The 18090-nt window shown below is 34.8% G+C and overlaps 1 protein-coding gene across 1 annotated transcript in view; it reads left to right on the forward strand.

Annotated features, from left to right (window-relative positions):
• Window positions 1-580: 580 nt before the first annotated feature.
• Window positions 581-18090, forward strand: part of KLHL4 (kelch like family member 4) — a 106322-nt gene continuing 88812 nt past the window's right edge. Inside the window, exon 1 of the mRNA XM_014865010.3 lies at window positions 581-1437. Coding sequence (XP_014720496.1) covers window positions 1016-1437 — 422 coding nt within the window. The 5' untranslated portion in view covers window positions 581-1015. The remainder of the gene's footprint in view (window positions 1438-18090) is intronic.

Here is an 18090-nt window from a genome sequence, read left to right on the forward strand (position 1 = left end):
TGTGGCAATTTGGAATTAATTCAAAATGTGCCTTTTTGCATTCTCTCATAAGGACTTTTGAATGAAGAAAATAGACCTTTAGCACTTCCTGTGAAAGTAAAGAGCATGATAAGGAGGTGTTTCGACAGGCATGGAGCCAGAATGGACTATTCTTGTTCAAGCTTTGGTCACTGAGAGATGACATCTCTTCTAACCTAGCCAACTTGGAAAAACACTGCTCTCTTCCTTCAGGTGTAGACTTAAAGTAGCATTAACACATCCCTTAGTGGGGCGTGTGGGTTTAGTCATGGATAACCAACACTTTCTTATGTTTCTGAAACTGTTCAGGTTTTCAAGCACATATTTATATAAAGACATTCACATTTTCAGATGTTTTGTAAAAATAACTAGAAACCTGCACAAGGGGACTGATACAAGATGCTTTCCCTTAATGAACCACCTTCAAAATTTGCATAAGCACCCCAAAATAGATCATAATGAATCCCCTGTTACAAATTCTCCTAGGACCAAGTGGCACATTTTTAGAAGTGGGCTACCGGAAAACGAATCTGGCAGAGGGTGGGGTGAGTGGGGGGAATCTAGAAGGAAGTGAATTTAAACACTTTGCTTTTGCTGGCTTGCCTGGGTTTAAGCTGCAGCTACTTCACCCGGTAAGGAAGAAGCTGGGTTAGATATTCGAAGTCCAGGCGGGAGGGCTGCGAGTGCACAGATCTAGCAGCTGGAGTGTGTTGTGGTAACTACTTTCCTGTGCTAAGCTGATTTACTTGTTTAAGGTCTGACCTCATCATCCTGTCAGTATGGGTTCCCACCTACACTGTTAGCTGCAGCTTTCTGCTTCAGCTAGAAAGCTAGAAGTATTCACAGTGTACCACAGGCAGCAGGGGTTGGGGGGAAGCAAGAAAGACTGCTCTCGGCGCTTGTGCTTTTGTTAGTTCTACAGAAGAGGGAGAGAAACAAGAGATAACAAAGGCTCCGTTTCCTTTCTGTGAGAGAAGGCTTTTGTCTTTCTGCAACGATGTCAGTGTCTGGCAAGAAAGAGTTTGATGTGAAACAGATCTTAAGACTACGCTGGAGGTGGTTTAGTCATCCTTCTCAAGGTTCGCCCAACACTGGAAACTGCCTTCAGCAGGAAGGATATGAGCATAGAGGGACCCCGGTTCAGGGCAGATTGAAGAACCACTCTCGGGACAGAAACGGACTGAAGAAAAGCAACAGTCCTGTCCACCACAACATACTGGTACCAGTGCCAGGGCCATCCCCTGCCCATCAAAGAGCCCTTCAGAATTGGCACCCACTAAACCTGATAGAACATCTTCGAGCAAATGAAGATACTCCTAAAGCTGTTCCAGAGGAGAATTTGTTCAAAGAAGCCTGTGAGAAACACTCACAAGATTTGGAGATGATGGCTGATGACACTACAGACGATTCTCCAGCAAGGTAGGAGTTTTCCATCGCATAACTGAGAGCCATAACTGGGCTAACTTATCCTCTAAAAAACTCTCATTTAGTGTTTAAATAAAAGTGCCATAATGATCTCTGAAATTGTATGCAGCCAATCAGGGTCTCCAAGAAACTCCCTCCTCTAAATCTATAAAGGAAAACAGTAATAATACGTATGTTTTGATAATTATTGGGAAATATGTTTTAGGGTTATGAATTTACTTCTCCTATCCCATTAAGAATTCTGTTTCAGTTCTAAAAGATGTTTATTACAATTACTAATTTTCTGTAAATATTCTCTGTCGCTTGGTTGTTCAAATAGTTGTGCAAATATGATGAATCACATAGAACTCTTTCTGACTGAGTTAGGCCAACTCTGACAAAATAAAAGCTCTGACTGCTCAGGACATCATTATCTGTTCTTTAGTACATAACTGCTATATTGATGCTTCATAAATATGTTATCTTTATGTGAGAATATGGAAAAGCTTTTTTTGGCATTTGAGATTTATTTCAAGTTGTATTAGTTTCATAGTTAGTTTGCAATCGTGAAAATATTTTGCATAAAGCAGGTAATAAAATGTTGCTTACAGCAGTGAGATCTTAAAGTAGGAAATAGAACATGTCAGCTATTTCAGGACATTAAAATGAAATAAGTGGTACAGTATCGTTTCAGTATAGTTCATAAAATATTTGACTATCTTTATTTTTGTGTCCACCAGTATTGTTTGAGTGGAAGAAAATTATGTTCCCTCCTCTGATATTGTCCAATATAACTTAACTAGTAGATCTTTACTTTTGTTTTCTTTTTCATTACCAGATTTTTTTTCCCCAACATGCTGTAGACACAACTGATGATCTTGGCAATGTTATTAAAGTGTAAAAGTGCTATAAAGAAAGGCATATTTTGATATGTTTTAAATTATATAACAGTTCAACATAAAGCTATGCTAATTTATTTGGAAATCTGGATATTTGGTATTACTGTGTCCCTTCATAAGTATAGAGGGCAAGGACTGGCAAATTTGCTTCTAGATATGAGTTTTTCCAATATATCTGCCTGGCAGTCCCTTGCTTCCATAAATCCAAAACATAACATCAATAGAAAAAGCAACATAACAACATTGTGACAAAAGACAAATCAACTGTGCAAAATGCTATATAAAGGAACTCGGTCTTCTTGTTGAAATGTAAACATGCAAAAGACTTCGTGAAATGACTTTAAATATAATATTAGATTGTTTGTGATACAGAGGTCTTAAGAAATAAAGTGTGTATGTATGAATTTTCCTAAATATTTTTGCTATTACCCAAGAAAATGCTATATAACTGTTGGCATTGCAGGTTGTATTTGGTACAACTAATTGAAGTTTCAAAGTAATATATAATCTATACTTTTAAATTCAGCAGGTTTTCAAATTATCTCTCCTCACCTTGAACAGTTTTAAAATTTGCTGAATTTGGTGGTCAATATTAAACGCATTGAAACTGTTGTATAGAAATTTAAATTATCTACTGTGATCTCCTGACAGAGTTATTTGAGGATCCCTGAATTGATTTTCCAGCATGAGAATGTATTTACAATAAATTACTTGCTAAAATAAAATACCAGATAAAATATAAAATATAAAGCATCACCAAGTAATATTTTTTAAAAATATGTTTCTTTTTATTTTATTCCTGATAGTTTCATGTTCTACAAAAAGGTTCTGTTAAATATCCTATGGTTAGAGTAGAAAGTTAATATTTTCTTAAAATAAATACAGGACATGGTTTTACAGTTGTGCCAGGGATATTTTAAGCAGAAGAGATCGGGTAAATTGAGGACCTTATTAATTGAAATATGATGGCTTATTAATCTATCATTACCCATTCTGAATTGCTATGTCTCGATTAAGGAGAGTTTGAGAAGGAGAATTCTCATGTCCTTCTTCTCTAATGCCTCTCTTCTTCAGCAAGACTGGGGAGCAGAGGAAAATATCCTGAGAAGTTGGCAGTAGCCTGCCATCCCCTCAACAGAACTCTTGTGGTTAAAAAACAAACAAACAAACAAATTGGCAGTCAGTGTGGAGAATTATCCCACTAGTACAAGATGGGCTCTAACAGGGCAAAGTAAGGATCTTTAAGTCACCCTGCTTTCTACAGATGTTGCAGAGAGTGAATAGAGAATGGACTAAATTACTAGCCTGCAATATAACTGAATAACCTACAATTATTCCTAAAACAGATAGTAAAGCCAAGGTATTAAAGTTATATTAATATGTTGGCTTGGGGATTTAAAAACCCAAATACATTTCTTTGTAATTGAATTATAAATACGTACTTCATTTAGGAAAATCTCTGTATCGTGATCCTGCACTGTGAGTATGCACACACCAGTATACCCGTCATCAGAGACCTGGGCTCAATTATCATTTTCTTCTTGTCCTAGATATCTACTCACTCTGCATCTTTGCTCCCCCATAACTACCTTGCTCAGTGTCCTTTCTTTATCTCATCCCTAGCATTCCCAAAATGAGAACAAATATTTTTAACACAGTCTTATGATCATGCTTCTTATATGACAGAATATTCAGTTATGAAATTGTACATATATAAAATATTTTTTAACTGCTCATAAAGAAATGGTTGCATAAGTCTCCAGGTGTGTGTCACTGTTCCAAATGAAGTTATCTCCTCACTGTGCTTGAGAGCATTGAATAAAATGCTGATTGCCTGTGTATGGGCCCAGAACAACATGCCTCAGTACAGATTGGAGGTTCACAGGGCTGTTGAGTTTTAAGGAATTTTCAGGAATGGGGATCATATCCTCATCCTACCTGCTGAGGCTTTTAGCCTTTTGCATAACCTACCAACTATACAATGTGTAATTTTGTACATCTTTGCTGGTGTTGCATTATTAGACAAAACTCCAAATTTACTTTCCTCTTGAGTCCTTTCCAATTTTCAAGTGAGGTTTGCCTAGAATAAAAAGAGCAGCTGTCATTGTATACTGTGATAATCCAAAGAAGGGGAGATGGGATGAATAACACTTAAAATTCATTAATAATTCATTCGACAAATATTGAGCTCCCATTGTGCATCAGGCATACTTCTAGGTGCTAGGGATAAAATAGGATCAAAACAGACAACCTGTTTTCATGGAGTATACATTTTAATGGAGAGAGGTGGCAATAAACCAAAAATATAATACTTAAATGTTTATAAGTAGTATGAAGAAAAAATAATTAGAAGGAAGAGAGTGAAGAAGGGGATACTCCTTCAGATAGGGAAGGCCTTTCTGATGAGGTAACATTTGAGGAGAGATCTAAATAAAGTGAAGGGGGAAGTCATGAGGATATCTGACTCAAGAATTTGAAGCAAGTGACAGATTACTGCTGCTGTGCCATAAGGGAGCCCTTAACCACCATCCATCTTTTTCTATTCAAATCAATGTCACATGTTCCCACACAGTCCATTGATTAATATCCAAAACATCCTTAACTTAACTAGTGAACTCAAAAATATTCCCTGACCTCTTGTTCATTACAGTCATGCACCACGTAACGATGTTTCAGTCAACAACGGACTGCATGTATGATAGTGGTCCGATAAGATTGGTACCATATAGCCTGGGTGTGTAGTAGGCTATACCATCTAGATTTGTATAAGTACACTCTGTGATGTTCAGACAACAACAAAATCGCCTAACGACGCATGTCTCAGAATGTATCCCCGTTGTTAAGTGATGCATGACTATGTAGTGATTTTAAGATTACATGCATATCCCATGGCCACAGAGGTGACTTTCCGGCCATCCTGTGACCACGATGTCGTTTTGTCCTCTGAGGATCTGGGTATTCAGCCAGCAGACCAAATGCCTCATCTATAGAGGCCTGTGACCTTTGTGAAAACAGAAAAGCGATGGTGTGTTTTCTTTCCTAACAAAACTATCAGATAGGGCCAAATATATTGTGTGTGTTCGTCCTCAGCACAAATCCATCTGTGATGTGGAATATGCTTGGGAAATATTTATGCAAAAAGAAAATCTTAAATCTTTAACAGTGAAACTTATTATAATATTCTTTCTCATAAAGTAGGTAATAACCTATATGGGTATTTACAGGGAGAGCTTTCCAGGAAGACAGAACAGCAATTTCAAAAGCCCTGAGATGAGAGTGTGCTTGATATGTTCAAACATAAGGAGGCCAATGCAGCTACAGTAGAGTCCTCAATGGGGAGCGTGGTAGGAGATGATTTTGGACAGGTAGCAATAATAATAAAACATTAAAAATAATAAGTACCGCGACCGGCCCTGTGGCGTAGTGGTTAATTTTGGTGCACTCCACTTCAGCAGTCTGGGTTTGCAGGTTCAGATCTTGGCACAGACCTGCACCGCTTGTCAGCCATGCTGTGGTGGTGACCCACATATAAAGTGGGGGAAGATTGGCACAGATGTTAGCTCAGGGCAAATCTTCCTCAGAAAATAATAGTAATAACAATAATAAGTACTTTTTGTAGACACTTACTATGTGCCAGGCACTAAATACTTTACATATATTTCACATTCTCCCAAGGAAAATCTTTGCACGTGAAGATGGTGTTCACATCTACAAATGATGTTTCTCTGGGTATTGTTTTGTTGGATATCTGTTGTTGCTGTTTTATCTTCTTATAAGGCAAAAATAATGTGGCTTTCTAAAGTTAATAATGAGACCTGCTTTACTTAATTTTACACTGCATTATTCAGTAGAAACTGTTACCTCAAAGGAAAGCATAGGGAACAAACCACAATTTTACTGTTGTTTATAGAAAGTTTAATAGGTTTAAAGATTAAATCCCTTTGCTTATGGTTTAACATGTACCATACAAAATTACATGTTATTCATTTACTTTACTAATTTAGAGCATTTTAATAAATAATTTAAACTTCATGAAATGATTACTAACCTTTTTAGAGATGGAACATCTATTGGTTGATTTTAAATCCTTGCTACTACTCACAGCCTCATTCCTGAGAGTGAGGTACCATGGTCTTCATGTCTCATTCTTAGCATTGTGGTATTGGATATATATTTAAATTAACACTAATTAAAATATATTTAATATTTGAAAAATTTAGGACTTCTTTCTGTCTAGGGATCTGGCGATATATTAAGGCCATGTTCCTTTAAATACTATGATTAAGAACCTATAGTTGTTATGTCTGATATTTAAAGGGCAAGTATCATTTCATTTCTACATTTGGAAATAGAAGTAAAGGACTCAAAATTTATGGCACTATTTAATATGTGACTTTAAGAGCAGCATATTAATTACATTGACCTGTTACACATTGCTTAAATGTTCAGTCAGTTAGTACTTTAGTTTAAAGTTTGTTTCTTAAACTTGTATGTCTTATTTCTGACTTTTTGTAAGATATCTGCCCCTTAACGCTAATCATGTTGATGTCTTTCCTATGACTTTATAAGTGAAAATAATTGCAATGTTACACACACACCCTCATATATATATATGTATATGTGTGTATGTATATCAGCGTGAAATTCTTATATTTGAAGGAGTAAAAAACTGAAATCAAGGAGGAGTACTGACAAATACTGAATTCTTAATAAAGAAACAAGTCAAAATATAATATTTTGTGGGGGCCGGCCCCATGGCCGAGTGGTTAAAGGTCCACATGCTCTGCTTCAGCAGCTCGGGTTCACAGGTTCCGATCCTGGGCATGGACTTGCTCCACTCATCGGCCATGCTGTGGAGGCATCCCATATACAAAGTGGAGGAGGATTGGTGTGGATGCTGGCTCGGGGCAAATCTTCCTCACCACAAAATGATGATAATAATAATAATAATAATAATAATAATAATAATAATTTTTTGCAAGATGAACCTGGAACATCTTTTAGTGCTATAAAGTAGGGAAGTCTTCAAAAAAATAATGATGGGGGTATGTCAAAGGGACACAAGCCAACTGAAAAAGCTTCTAATGACCAAAGCTGGAACAATTTTAGCAGCAAAATAAAATAGTATTGGATTATAAACCAAAGTAAAAAATAAACATTTATAAGTCCATATTGATATAAATAAATGGTTGCATAAATAAATAAATGAGAGAGAAAAGACAAATGTCTTGTGCAGAAGAATCCCAAATAATTTATGTACGTACCCTGCCCTCAAGGAGGTGGAGTGAATTCTGTGCCTTAAGTGTGGGCTGCACATAGTGACTTCTTTCCAAGGAGTAACTACTGTGGAAGCATGGGGGTGGGGGACAGTACATTTACGGTGACAAATACTACCACAGCCAAGTAATCAAGGTTTACAACAAAACTGCTCAGTTGTATAGACAGCATGTGCACTTGATATGATGTTATGAGAATGGCATTTCCTCCACAAAACCCATCACCCCCCTAATCCTATCATGTGAAAAACATCAGACAAATCCAAATAACAGGACATTTTTAAAAAATGCCTGGTCTGTAATCCTCAAACTGTCAATGTGATAAAAAAATAAGGAAAGTCTGAGAAACCATCACAACCAGGAGAAGCCTAAGAAAATAGGACAAGTAAATGTGATGTGGAACAGAAAAAGGACCTTAGGTAAAAACTGAAAAAATCTGAATAAAGAATTAACTTTAGTTAATAATAATGTAGCAATATTGGTTAATTAATTGTGACAAATGTGTCATACTAATATAAGATATTAATCATAGGAGAAACTGGGTGTGGGGTTTGTGGGGACTTTCTATACTATCATTATCGTATCACTTTTTTTTGTAAAAAAGTACATTTTAGCAAAGATTGTCCTAGTAAACATTTCATATACTAATACTAGAAGACCACCCAGTTTTTTGTTTTTGTTTTTGTTTTTTTAAAGATTTTATTTTTTCCTTTTTCTCCCCAAAGCCCCCCGGTACATAGTTGTGTATTCTTCGTTGTGGGTTCTTCTAGTTGTGGCATGTGGGACGCTGCCTCAGCGTGGTCTGACGAGCAGTGCCATGTCCGCACCCAGGATTCGAACCAACGAAACACTGGGCCGCCTGCAGTGGAGCGCACGAACTTAACCACTCGGCCACGGGGCCAGCCCCGAAGACCACCCAGTTTTAAGAACTGAGTACTTGTATTTTGTTTGTTTTGTTTATTTTTGTTCTTTGGCAAATGATTAAAAAGATACTAAATCAAAATCAGTGGGCTATTACTTCCTTCATGCAAAAATCTTATACATTGGCAACAAGATAATGTCTTAAAGGCAATCCTCGGGAAGTCAGCTGAAATTCTGACAACATCTAAAAACTGTATGCAGTTTCCAATCCTATCCTGAGGATACTGATTGTGGCTATCATTTGGTGTGGACCAACTTTTAAGTGCATAGCAACTAATAGGGTCATAGGTGGATATAAGAGAAAATCATTTTTATTTAATCACTGAGGACACCATGAATACTACTGAGGTGGCATATATTTATTGGTGTTTCCAAATGAAAACATGGCCTGCCACTTTTTTTTTCTATTTCTTCACATTGCTACCTATGGTTCATTACTCAGGAGGAAAGCAATAACAGATGTAAAACAAGCTTCCTCATATAAAAATCTTTATCCTTCCATGCTAAGATAAAAAGTATAGCCATTGAGTATATTTTATTATTGGTGATTCTGTTCTATTCAGAGTATAATTTCACTAAATAGAATGGAAAATGTGTAGCCCTAGTGTTTGAGAAATAAGATTTTGTAAATAGACTTTAAAAGAATTACCTGAGGAAGGGTAACTAAAAGTGAGAAAATTGAAATCAAATAGTTTTCAGTTATCTGATGTTTTAGGATGGTACAGGTATTATTGAAATCTTAAACAAAAAGCATTACATAAGGTTTTACTCTGAAAACACTGTAAAATATGTATTTCTCAATCAATGTATAGACATAATGCATGTCACTAGCATTTGCACTGAAAGAGAGCAATATCAATGATCATTTTTAATGAGACTATCAGAAATGAATCCTTTGTTACTCCTTTGTTACTCCTGGTTAACCTTTCTTAGCCTGTTACTAGTAGTCAAAGTGCCTTACCCTTACATGCTTTCAAATGCTACTTACAGAATGGCAATCTCTTGCCCTCCTCACACCCTGTCTATTGCTATTGCTTTTGTAATAGCCATACTAAACAACTTGCAACTTTTTTTAGCAGGTCTTTATCATAAGTGATTGGTTCTTGATCATTCCACTGCTATCTCACTCAGTAGAAGCTATCTGTTAAATCTTTTGTCCACCTTTTTCCTGTAAAAATAGACTACTGTCAGCACAGTGGCATTTAGGTGTTCTTTTCTAACTAATATTGATTATAGTAGCTACAACAACGCTAATAAACAACTTCATGTGTAACAGATCGTCACATAAAACTATAAGCAACACAACTATTTAGTTTACCCTGAAGTCTCTTGTAACATTCAACAAGCCAATTGCTTAACTAAGACATTGGTATTTGTTTATTGTTTCCTCCATTCAACAAGTATTTATTGAACCCCTACTGTATGCATTATGTTTTCTTAGGCAGAACTGGAAGGACCTGCAACTAGAATATACAAGTATGTACTGGGAGGCTTTGAGGAGAAGAAGGGAAAAAAAGATTGACAACAGATGTTAGCTCAGGTGACAATCTTAAAAAAAAAAAAGACAAGATAAGGACTCTCTGGACTTTATCTTAGAGTCAGGGCTTATTAACCCCCAAGAATTTGCAGAAATGTTTTGCGTCTGTGAATAATTTTAAGGAGAAGTTCCACTTGCTTTGCTCAGATTCTCAAACAGCACCATTTCACAGGAAGAACAAAGTAACGAATGTTGGAAAGAAAGATATAATACTTTAAGGAACAAAAAATGTGGTGAGAAAAATAGAAAATACAGGACTTGACATGTGGAATATCCATTTAGGATGTTTAGATCCAAAAGAGTGTGATTTTTTTTAATCAAGGTTTGGTTGAATGAAATTCTAGGACTCAGGACAGTTCACTAATAAATTTGAATGAGTGATATTTAATTTTTTAAACATCTTTTAGCTTTTATTTTATTTTTTATTGCGGTAAGAACACTTAACGTGAGATCTACCCTCTCAACAAAATTTTAAGTGCACAATAGAGTAGTGTTAACTATAGGCACAATGTTGTATAGCAGATCTATAAAACATATTACCTTGTATAACCGAAACTTTATACCTGTTAAATAGCAAATCCGTATTTCCCACTCTCTCCAACCCCTGGAAACCACCATTCTACTCTCTGTTTTTATGAGTTTGATTATTTTAAGTACCTCATATAAGTGAAATCATGCAGTTTTTGTCCTTCTATGACTGGCTTAGTTCACCTAGCGTGATGTCCTTCAGAATCATTCATCTTGTTGCATATGGCATGATTTCTCTCTTCTTAAGGATGAATAATATCCCATTGTATGTACATACCACATTGTCTTTATTCATTCACCCATTGATGGACACTTAGGTTGTTTCCAAGTCTTGGCTATTGTAACTAATGCTGCAATGAACATGGAAATGCAGATATCTCTTCAAGATACTGAGTTCAATTTTTTTGTGGATATACACCCAGAAGTAGGATTGCTGGATCATATATAGTAATTCTATTTTTAATTTTTTGGGGAAGCTCCAAACTGATTTCCCTAGCAGCTGCACCATTTTACATTCCCTCCAACATTGTACAAGGGTTCCAATTTCTCCACATCCTTGCCAACACTTGTTATCATTTGATTATTATATTTTTGTTTAGTAATAGCCATTCTAATAGGTGTGAGGTGATATCTTATTGTGGTTTTGATTTTTATTTCCCTGATGATTAGTGGTGTTGAGCAGCTTTTCATATCCCCATTTGGGCACTTGTATGTCTTCTTTGCAGAAATGTCTATTCAAGTCCCTTGCCCATTTTAATCAGGTTTTTCGTTTCTTTGCTACTGAGTTGTGTGGGATTTTAATACAGTTTGGATATTAACTGCTTACCAGATAGATGGTTTGCAAATATTTTTGTCCATTCCATAGGTTGCCTTTTCACTCTTGTTTCCTTTGCTGTGCAAAACCTTTTCAGTTTGATGTATCCGCATGGTCTATTTTTGCTTTTGTTGCTTGTGCTTTTGGTGTTATATCCAAGAAATCATTGCCAAGACCAATATCATGAAGCTTTTCCCCTATGATTTCTGCTGGGAGTTTTATAGTTTCAGGTCTTACATTTAAATCTTTAATCCATTGTGAGTTGATTTTTGTGTATGGTCTAAGATAAGGCTCTATTTCATTCTTTTGCATGTAGATATCCAGTTTTTTCCAACACCATTTGTTGAAGAGGCTGTCCTTTCCCCATTATGTATTCTTGGCACCCCTGTCAAAGATCAGTTAACTATATATGTGTTGGGGTTTTTCTGTGTTCTCAACTCTACTCTATTGGTCTATATGTCTATTTATGCCAGTATCATACTGTTTTAATTACTGTAGCTTTGTAGTATATTTTCAAATCAGGAAATGTGATACCTCTAGCTTTGTTCTTCTTTCTCAAGATTGCCTTGGTTATTTGGGGTCTTTTGTAGTTCCATATGAATTTTAGGATTGTTTTTTCTATTTCTGTGAAAAAATGCCATTAAGATTTTGATGGAGATTGTACTGAATCTGTAGATAGCTTTGAGTATTATGGACATTTTAACAGTTTTATTTTTTCCTATCCATGAACAGGGCTATCTTTTCATTTATTTGTGTCTTCTTTAATTTCTGTCATCAATGTTTTGTAATTTTCACTGTACAAGTCTTTTACACTCTTAGTTAAGTCTATTCCTAAGTGTTTCATTCCTTTTGATGCTTTTGTAAATGGGATGTTTTTCTTAATTTCCTTTTCAGATAGGTCATTGTTAGTGCATAAAAACACAAGTAATTTTTATATGTTGATTTTGTGTCCTGCAACTTTACTGAATACATTGATTAGTTCTGCCAATTTTTTTGAGGAGTCTTTAGGGTTATCTACATATAAGATCATGTTGTCTGCAGACATAGATAATTTTTCTTCTTTCTTTCTGATTTGGATGACTTTTATTTCTTTTTATTCCTAATTGTTCTGGCTAGGATTTTCAGTATTATGGTGAAATGAAGTGATAAGAGTGGGCATCCTTGTCTTCTTCCTGACCTTAGAGAAAAAACATTCACATTCATTTTTTTTTACTGTTGAGTATGATTTTAACTGTGGGCTTTTCATATACAGTCTTCACTATATTAAGGTAAATTCCTTTTATACTTAGTTTATTGAGAGGAGTAGATGTCTTAAAAGTTTTATTATCTATTATCACATTTCCGAATTTTACTATAATAAATAAGAAAGAAGTTTGTATCATCCACTAGTAAGTCATTTGCATTTTTTCAAGATTCCATGAAATGATATACTGCTCATGTAAAAAGGGACCAGAAAACCTTTAGTATACTCATACTGAGTCCAATTGCTATTGTAATGAAGAATATAGTACCTCACCTGGAAGAGGAAAGTACTTCTTTTGACTGAAAAATTAGTTATAAGAACAGAGAAACCTTGCTGTATTTCCTTAGGATAGTTTCATTAATCTTGAGCTTTTATTATTAAATTCTATATATGTAAAGACTACAGTATAGACTACATATGCTTCAGAAAGAAAATGTTTTTCAGAACAGTGATGACAGTCTGCGTTATTATTAAAAAAAGGCTAGATATAGCAGATAATCTTATAAAAGAGACATAAAACCATACTCTATTAAACTTTTTTCTTTGAGAAAAGTCAAAAATATAAAATGGCAAAATACCTTGGTGAGACAATAGAGGTTTTCATTTTCTCTGGAGAAGTAAAGTCCAAGTACAAAACCCCTAGGTCGATACTATTTAAATACCCTAATCTTGAAGCACTTCCTATTCCAGGTTAATTAGGCAACCAGGAAACTACATTAGAAATTTCACCAAGTATAAGCAAAGAATTATCATGAGAGCCAGCCCAGTGTGATAATACCCATCTTCTTAGAGATGTAACTTATACCTTAAAATCTACTCAATTTTCCCATTGCTAGTTATGAACCTCTATTATTTTCACCTCCAAAATGTATCACTAAAAGCCTTTCATGAGGAAAAGTAGCTCAAGAGCTTCTTGTTGAGTCATAGTGAATTAACCAAAATCAGGGTATAATCAAAAGGTTAAGAACATTAAAACCAGATCATTAAATAAAGGGAGCTTCAATTAGGAGTTATAGTCAGTTTACCTGGCCAAGGCCACAAATCTGGAGGTCTGAATCTGGAATAAAGGTGACACAAAAAACAAGAATGGGAAGCCAAGGCTAGAAACTCAGCAAGAATAGGAGGAAAAGCACCACTGTTAAATCTCTAAGGTTACAAAGGTTGTAACAGAGTGAGAGAGGGAGATCTTTTTCAGAGATGCTAGTTAAATGAGCTACTCCTAGGACAGTTCTCTTTCCTGATAGCGCAAAGTAGGATCTTGGACTTCACTGTGCCCAAGAATCATCTGGGGAGCTTGTTAAAAATGTAGTTGCTCAGTGTCCATGACCAGAGAATTTATTACTTTTGAGGTGGGATTTAGGAATCTGAATTTTTAACAAACTTCTGAACTAAACTTTAAAAAATATTTGATCAGTTCCTACAAGCCCAATTTGTCAGGATTCCTATAGGATCCTAATCCCTGATATATTGGTAATGGTAAACACATAATAAATAAAACACCAGGGCTTAATATAAAGTATATTCAATTATACAGTATAATAATCGATTATACTTCATGTAAGAATTGTAGATGCACTTGAATCTGTGATTTACATTGACAAGATCTCAAGTGTTGACCAGGAAAATGCTTTAAAAAAATAGCAGCATTAATTTATTCTTACCCCTCCCATATGTAATGAACTGTATTAGGTTCTGTGAAAGGATGACAAAGGAATAAAAACAGAGATCCTATCCTTAAGAAGTTCATAATCCAGTTGGAATGGAAAAACACTCCCCTGCCAATAAAGCTTTAAGAGCAATTACAAGGCAGCGACTCAGTTCAGATCCTCTAGTGTTTAATATAGAGGCTATCCAGGATAATTAAGACGGAAGTACGGTTAATGACTCAAGACATCTTGAAATGCAAACATAGGCTAATCCAAAAATAGAAATAAGTTTAAACCACATAGAAATTTTTTGTTATTTTCAATTTTTCAAACCTAGAAACAATGTAACCAATGACAGTTTATCTTTACTAGGGTCCCTCAACTCTCAGTTGAGCTGTTCTGAAGGTTGGACAATGATTACTAAGATAATGCTGTATATACTATAGACATTTATTGAAAATACTGATTATATTCTGGTACACTGCCTGCAGACCTACCTCTTCTCAGTTCCGGTAACTAATTGGCTGCTCTTCTGTTACTTTCTCCTTACTTTTTTTTGGTACTTCAGAGTTGCTTTCTTCACCTTCTGTGTTTTCTTTGCTCTCTGCATGGGCTAACACATTAAAAGTATATAAGTCTAAAAGTGTAACACAAACTGAAAAACAATAAAAAGGAAAAATGGTTTATTGTCATTTTTAAGCAAGCTAGAAAATGAGATGAAAAATTAAGCCTTTCTCTACAAATTATGAATCCAAGTATTTAATATGTTAAATAATTACTTTTCAGAAGCATTTGGCTGATCTTAATAACTTGGCTTGCTTAATGATGAAGCAACTTTGATAGCAACTAGCATACATCTTGCAACTGATCAAGATGATTTTTATTTTTATACAAAGTATTGTACATACACTTGAACTTGCCACAGATTATCACAGCAAGTACGTATGCTATAATTATTTTCATAACTACTGTATATCTGAATAAAATGGAAATTTCTCCTCTGAGATTTTTTCATCCTTTTTACTTTGACTGAATTGTGTCTATAATAATTGCATATTTAGAGATATCTTAGGATTTTAATTAGAAAGGACGTTTAAAGAACTGCACAGGTGCAGAAAGTAAAGCCTAAAACATAGAATGACTACAGCTAATTAGTGGCAAAACTAGGACTATAAGTCAAATTTCCTAACTCCAGGACTTTCACCACACTGCTTGCTAAGCAGCATATTCAACTCCGTCCTTCTGATAAAATTATGAGTGTCCACTCATCATTATAGATGATGTTAAATAGTGCTTAGATTAGGCTGATTACAGAATCTCTTGGAGTTAAATATTTCAAATAATTGTGACTTTTATGTCAGATAACTGACACATCAGAGATATAAATTAGGACATTTCACAAACCTTGATATCATAGAAATAGTTAAATCATCTTTTTCATTCCATTGTTTGCAGAAAATATTTACAATAATCAGTCAGTTCAGGAGTAAATGTTGTGCTCTGCAAGTTGTCTGTCACTGTATGAGGGCTTTTCCATACAGTCAGACGTTCAAGAACAAGGCAAGAAGGATCTCTGATTGAGGAATCATCTGCTCTTTTGGCTTCTGCCCATTAGTAGTATGCATAATAAAGAACTGAATTAGTTTATATTTATGCAGTTATTCTTAAGTAGATCCATTTTGCAACTTTATTCAAGAAATGAGGAAGTAATTCCAGTAACAGTTTCTCTGACAGCTAACCAACAAATACACTAAAACAATCCAGGCCCTGTTCTCTTATTCTCCTCTCGACAATATAAAACTGATGATAAAATATCTGTGTAAAACTTCTAAGACAACTTTTAAAATTATCCTTCAAGTTTTTCTTCTTCAAGTTGAATTGCCAGAATTGACATAAGATTCTTAAAATCTCCTTTCTCACCCTCTGGATAGTTTAGTCTTCTGTTGACAGCTATACACTAGAAAGGGCCTATCACAGATTTTTTACTTTTATGTTGAAAGTGGCTTGCAAAAATAAATGGATACAAATTGCTGGTTCTACTCAAAGTTCTGTGGTATTAAAATGAGAAGAAACTACTGGCAAAAACATGAAAATTCATGAAACATCTGGTATTGCTTCCAGTCAAGCTCAAATAATAGGTATTTTCCCTTGCATAAAATTATTTCCTTTTATCCTTCCAGCATAGCATAGATCTTTACAGGTGCATGAGAATTCTATTCATTATTTAGGAAAAATATCAATCTGTCAAAAGTGTGGAAAACGCCCATGTGGGCAATATGCTATGTAAAATTAATACATCGTGTTTCATTGTGTTATCATTTTGAATGAATCAAATATAATGATAGTTCTCCCGAGGTTATATTAAAACAAGACTGTATAGATAGTTGATTGTCCTTTTTAAATAGCTTGATCATCACATACTTTAAAAATGTAATTTACAGGTGTTTGTAAAACTCAGAATTTAAACATGTATGTCTATTTTTAAAAAATTTTACACTAAATCACAAACATTAATTTATAAGTACATAGAAAGAGAATTACTCGTGTTTGTTGAATGGTAATTGGTTAATTCTGAAAGTGTATCTAAGAAGCATTTGTAAGCTAGTAGACTATTAAGTATTTTTAACGATTAAACCATTTGCATCTCTAATATTTTCAAAGCTTTCCTTCTTTTTTATTGATGCATGCAATACCATTAGTGAAGGACACTGAAGGCTCTAAAGCACAGAATACATGAAATGGTTTATTACTAGTAGTGAGAATGGTATACATTGTGACATCAGAACACACTTTATTTATTGAATTAAAGCCTATTATTTAACTTATTTGATTTGTAAAATACCTTCATTTTGAGAACCATCTTAATCACTCATCTTTGCTACCACTGTGGAAATTTCTACTTATGAGGGCTTCTCACCATTAGCCAATATCTGCTGCATTTAACGGGGTAGTAAGGAGGACATTAAACTATTTTTCTCTCAACTCAAACTTTTATCATCATTTTTGTTTAAATATAAAAAACGCTCTGATTTTTCACAGAGTGTCCAGTTCTTTTTATGTCTTCTCCCTATCTGAAAAGTATCTTGCTCTCTTCTGCTAGAACACCATATTCATGGTAATTTCTTTGTCTTTGTTTTACTTGATATATCTGATTTTTACATGCAATGATTTTTTTTCTGGGATTCAGCAATAATAAACATCCTGTTTTTATGATTTTTTTTATAATTTGCCATTTCTCTACAGAACATCTAAAGTAATATGCCATTATAAAAATATACCTGGTTGACTTTCAGAGTGAGCTGTGAGTGAAGAGCAGCAATAGAAATTTGCCAATATTACTTTCTTGAGTCAATATCTATGAATTTTAAGCAGGCATCACTGAAAGGTCAGACTTGAGCTTGTACATAACAATACTCTCTTGCTGCTGTCCAAATGCAAATCAGTTTTCCTCCTGTCTCTTGATCTGCTCTGTGCTGCTGGTTGCAAACATAGAGAAGAATCGGTAATTGTTATGGACAGCAGACAAAGTGTGACTTTGTAGTTTTATGGTTTGCTCTCCCAAGAAGAATCATTATTTTCGTAGTCTACTTCAGTTTGTATTCGATTTACTCAAAATATCAGACATTATTTGTTTTATAAAACTAATGGGAATGAAAAAGCACACTGACAAAATTGCTAATATGCTGAAGAAAAAATTAATTGACATGAGCAATGGAATTTATCTTCTAGTCATGCTAGCGAACTTAAAATGCCCATTGTTTTCTCCAAAAAAAAAGGTATTTGTGGCCCCACACCCAACCCAAG

Source organism: Equus asinus, chromosome X, assembly GCF_041296235.1.
Source record: "Equus asinus isolate D_3611 breed Donkey chromosome X, EquAss-T2T_v2, whole genome shotgun sequence".
In the NCBI taxonomy this organism is placed as follows: Eukaryota; Metazoa; Chordata; class Mammalia; order Perissodactyla; family Equidae; genus Equus; species Equus asinus.